The sequence below is a fragment of the Xyrauchen texanus genome, chromosome 16 (assembly GCF_025860055.1).
Source record: "Xyrauchen texanus isolate HMW12.3.18 chromosome 16, RBS_HiC_50CHRs, whole genome shotgun sequence".
In the NCBI taxonomy this organism is placed as follows: domain Eukaryota; kingdom Metazoa; phylum Chordata; class Actinopteri; order Cypriniformes; family Catostomidae; genus Xyrauchen; species Xyrauchen texanus.
In genome coordinates, this window is record NC_068291.1 from 44,834,523 (window position 1) to 44,839,522 (window position 5,000).

The 5,000-nt window shown below is 38.2% G+C and overlaps 1 protein-coding gene and 1 long non-coding RNA gene across 2 annotated transcripts in view; one reads left to right on the forward strand and one right to left on the reverse strand.

Annotated features, from left to right (window-relative positions):
• LOC127656941 (uncharacterized) overlaps positions 1 to 5,000 on the reverse strand; it is a 452,192-nt gene that overhangs the window by 257,458 nt on the left and 189,734 nt on the right. The window lies entirely within an intron of this gene.
• LOC127656934 (gremlin-1-like) lies at positions 590 to 2,038 on the forward strand. The gene is made up of 2 exons (XM_052145500.1): positions 590 to 687; positions 1,490 to 2,038. The coding sequence occupies exon 2, from the start codon at positions 1,492 to 1,494 to the stop codon at positions 2,029 to 2,031; it is 540 nt and encodes a 179-aa protein (XP_052001460.1). The 5' UTR covers positions 590 to 687; positions 1,490 to 1,491; the 3' UTR covers positions 2,032 to 2,038.

Sequence of the window (5,000 nt, forward strand, 5' to 3'; positions counted from 1 at the left end):
CCACAACAGTGTCATCCTGAACAGAAATACATCCGTTATATTTAAATGTGTGTTGTTGCTATAGCAACCAGCTGTTCAATGGAGTGGAGTGATTGGGATGGAGTTGAAGTGAGATTAACTTCATTGCTTTGGGGTTTATGCAACGCAGAACATCTCAGTAGAGCCTCTATTTTCATTTGGTATCAAGGAAAGTGATTTTCATTATGTGCAACAGGAAGTCCACCATCAATTCTATTAATGAATATTAATGAGTTATTTAAGAGTCAGATGTTCTTTATAAAAGTGTCCAACTGCAGAGAGGGTTGGGATAGACAGATAGATCCCTCCTCTCCTGCCTGCCTGTCTGTCTGCCTGCCTGTCTGTCTGCAGTGTGTTTAGGGGAAAGTGTGGAGAGGGGCGGATTATAGCTTTGATTTTCCTGTCTGGCCAATAATGTGGAGAGATGTGCTCATTTAAAGAGAAGTGTGTGTGTGTGTGTGTGTGTGTGTGTGTGTGTGTGTGTGTGTGTGTGTGTGTGTGTGTGTGTGTGTGTGTGTGTGTTACTCATACATCAGCTGCACTTACAGACCAGATCTTCAGTGTGTTAATACTCCATCTGTGACTGCAGACACACGGGACAGGTGAGGAATCGGCACACATTCACGGGCTTTGACTGAATTTCACGTGCAGGTGTCCATTTCTTTCCAGGTGGGTCATATATAATACATCCGAGGACGAAACTTCTAGATTTTGGACATTTGTTCAGATTTCTCATTCGATACCAAGTGTATATCATCATAAATGTGCTTCAGGAGGAAAGACTGCAGGAGCGAGAGACGTCGATCAGGTTTTTACGCACGACTGATTCTTCAAACGGCGCAAGAACAAAACTGAGATTTTACCAAAAACAAAATTGTTTTTAAAATGTTTGCATTGATTTTGCATGATCGAAACTAAACGAAAAAGCAGTAAGTATCATTCTATATATTTCTGAAATCCTTAAGTGCCAAAAAAAATACCATCTCGTACAAAAATCGGATTTATAGTCATAGATTAATATATATATATTTATATATATATGTATTTATAGAGCTATAGTTCATATATTTGAGCATGTAATCCGACACTCAAATTGGAAAAATATGTTAGATAGCTTGTAAAAAAAAAAATGTTTTTTGTGATAAATGTTCCACATATGTATAAAGTAAAAAAAACTAAAATGCGCATTTTACGCATATGTGCTTTACATTGTATACATATAGGCAGTATGACCGAGTACATGTCAAAATGTTATTTAAGTAATGTCGCATGTCGCGCGCACACATATATATGCCCTATATATTTTTGGTGGGGTTTACAGAAGTATAAATTTTTAAAGGTCTCTTTAGTCAATAGCGCATATATAGCGCATATATAGCGCATATATATATATATATATTATAGAGACTTTTAAAGATGTGTGCATGTTTCTATTGTGTTTTAACGACAGTCTCTTGTTTCCTCTCTACAGTTATGATGGATATTTCTGCGCGGATCTTGTGTTCGATTCTTTTCATTTCGGTTCTTCTGTCGAGTCCAACCGAATCCAAACGGAACCGCGGCGCGATTCCTCATCCGGACAAGAACAACCCGAACGAGTCGGACCAGCACCCTCATCAGGGCGCTTCGGGACCCCGAGGGAGAGGCAGAGGCTCGTCCGGTTCCGCGGAAGAGGTTTTGGAGTCCAGCCAAGAGGCGTTACACGTCACCGAGCGCCGGTACCTGAAACGGGACTGGTGTAAAACTCAACCGCTCAAACAGACGATTCACGAGGAGGGCTGCATCAGCCGAACCATCATCAACCGCTTCTGTTACGGCCAGTGTAACTCGTTTTACATCCCCAGACACGTCCGGAGGGAGGAAGGCGCGTTCCAGTCCTGTTCGTTCTGTAAACCCAAACGATTCAGCACTATGACTTTCACCCTAAACTGCCCCGACCAACAACCCCCGACCCGAAAGAAGCGCGTCCAGCGGGTCAAACAGTGCCGCTGCATCTCCATCGACCTGGACTGATGTGAGTCCGGACGGATCCACGCGAACACTGTTTCAAAGCATCATTTCAGTAAGAACTCATGAGCATCCGACGCATTTTAGCAGCTGAAACGAGTTCAAGAGATTCCAAAAGTCGCGCGTAAAAAGATGCCCAAAATCCGTCACCACGCGCACACAACACCTATTATTTATTCCCACTGATTTCATCATCACTGTGCAACACATATAAAGCCATCAACATGACACACAGTGGCAGAAATGTTCAATTTGAGCTCGACGTCAGGTCACGTGATGACGAGTTGATATTTGATTGCTGAACTCATTTCAAGCTTTTCAGCCTTTGCGTCAAATTAGAAACAAAGTATCCAAACTTACATTGCTATTGTGTATCAATATAACCTAAAACATGATATAGTCTTGTAGAATCTGTTTAGAGGTAATTATATGAGCTCGTATTGATTTAATTGAGAGATTATATAGAATATGTGTTAAAGATAATAAGTGCACGATTGCGCCCCAAAAGTCTGAGACCAGCAGTAGAAACTCAAATTGTGCATTTTTGTCAGTCTGATTTGTCTTTTTTGCTATTTTTCAAATGTACAATTATCCTATAAATGGACTATTTCGAGTAAAACATTGAATAATAATAAACACAAATGTAACATGTTCTTTAATCGCTTTAATCATCAGCAGCAGCACTGGAGCAAAATCCTGATTTGAGAGTCACAAATCTGCTTATTTGATAAGAGACATACACTGTAAATACTAATAATAGTCTCAAATTATTAAAAAAAATATGTTTATTCAATTGAATCTTACGTTTTGACTGTTCTTACTAGTTTTAATGACGTTACAGTTACCTTAAATCCTAAAGTTGTCATTAATAAAAACATTGAAGTCGTCCTAATTAAAAATGTCACATTTTGGACTCACGACTCAAATACATGAATTCAAAATACCCATAAACCCTTGCGCTTGAATAAATGATGTTTGTTTGGTCAAAACAAGGACACTTATGTAGTAAAATAATATCTTTTAATGTAAAAATGTAATTAGCTTTAATTCTTACGACTATAATTTTGTTTTGTTGTCGTTGCGTGATCATTGAGGTGTTTGTGATGTCATCATGAGGGTGATTCGTGTCCAGTTTAAGCTGTTAAGAGTCCAGCGTGCCTGTCCTAGTGTCTAGTCATCATTAGACGTGTTATAACCCAATTTAAATAGCGAAATCAAAACATGTATGATGAGTTAAGCTTACGTGTAACTAGTAAATATTACTTAAAAAATAACATTCGGTTTACTCGAGCCAAATAAGTAGAAAAAGCTTGCAAAACCTGAAAAATGTTTGCCTTGAAAAATGTAAGTACGCTCGACTAATGGGATTTACAGTGAGGCAGTCGTGCCGAATCTGGACTGTGTCTGCGGTATCAGACTTTTGGGCTCTGCCACGTGTGCTAGGTTGATCTTGAACACCCCCCAGTTCCCCAGTAATGTGTTATAAGTGCTATAATTGTAATGTATGTTGTCATGGCGACAGATGTGGGTCACAGGCGCTTTATCTGTGACCGTGAATGTTTTTATGAATCTCCAAATATATAATGAAGACTAAAGTTTCCACTATGTGGAATTGGACTCTTAATGTATTGAACTGGTTTCAGATCTGATTTCACACGTTTATGATGATTACTGTGAAGTTTGTGGCAGATAAGCTGAAGCACATCATTAGATGCGACGTTTAAAGGTTTAAAGGCCTCGATACTGCAGGTTTACTGTGTTTATCTGCTCATGAGTGTATGAAGATGTTGAAGGACTGTGGAAAAATCATGTTAATAAAAAAAGACGTTTGAGATTTCGGTGCTCGTCTGATTTAATGCTTCACAGATTAGGACAGAAATGTGTTTTATTCTGCACTGAAACACAAGAGATGATGCAGAAGTGTTTGACGTTCTTTAGATGCAGCGGGTCTTTATTTTATAAGCGGGTTCTTGTTAAACCGAAGCTTCATGAGGAATCTCATTTCATCTCCTGCTTTACCTGAGGGATTATTGGGCATTTACTGGGACGCCAAAGATTCATCCAGTCTTGACATGAAGAAGATTAAAGTTGATCCATTTAAAAGTGCTTTAATCAGAGAAACTATAAAATGTATCATTTAACCAAACAGACTGAAATAATGTCACTAATAACATTGAGTAAACTGGACTTCTCTTATCTTTCGAGTAACACATTTGAATCATTTCAGATTATTCTGATATTTTCAAATATATTAAAAACAACAATGTGCAAAAAATGTGCATGTGAGATTTCTGTTCTTTTGAGATCTCTATAAAACAGTTTATTGCACCGAATCATGAAATAAACTTCAAAGAACAACAAAATCGAAACTCTGAATTTAAAGCACAAATGTCCCGTCCCGACACTCCAGATGCATTTAAGCTTGTCATGAAATAATTCAATATTAATGTAAATAAACAGATTTGTTGTCTTGATAAACGGGGATTTATTTATGTCATTCACTCAATTGCATTTATATAAAATGTGAAATATAAATATATATCATAACATACATCATGACTTCAGGAGTCTTCAAACGGAGGATTTCCACACGAGATGCTGCATAGACGGCATGACTGAGGGGCGTTCAGTGCAATTATTTCGGTGGAAACACAATTAAGGGTTCGAGATCGCGACAAGCGAGCGACGTTATTCAAGTAGAGATACAGATAACGTCATGTTGGCCCTGAAAGGAATATTCCGGGTTCAACACAAGTTCAGATCAATCAGCAGCATTTGTGTCATAATGTTGATTGGCACAACAACGTATTTCGACTCGTTCCTCCTTTTCTTTAATTAAAGCACAAATGTGTGTTCCAGTGACACACTTCCAATGCAAGTCAATGGGGGCAATATTTAGAGGGTTTAAAGGAAGAAATGTGACGCTTATAATTTAATAAAAGCACTTACATTAATTATTCTGTTAAAACTTGTGG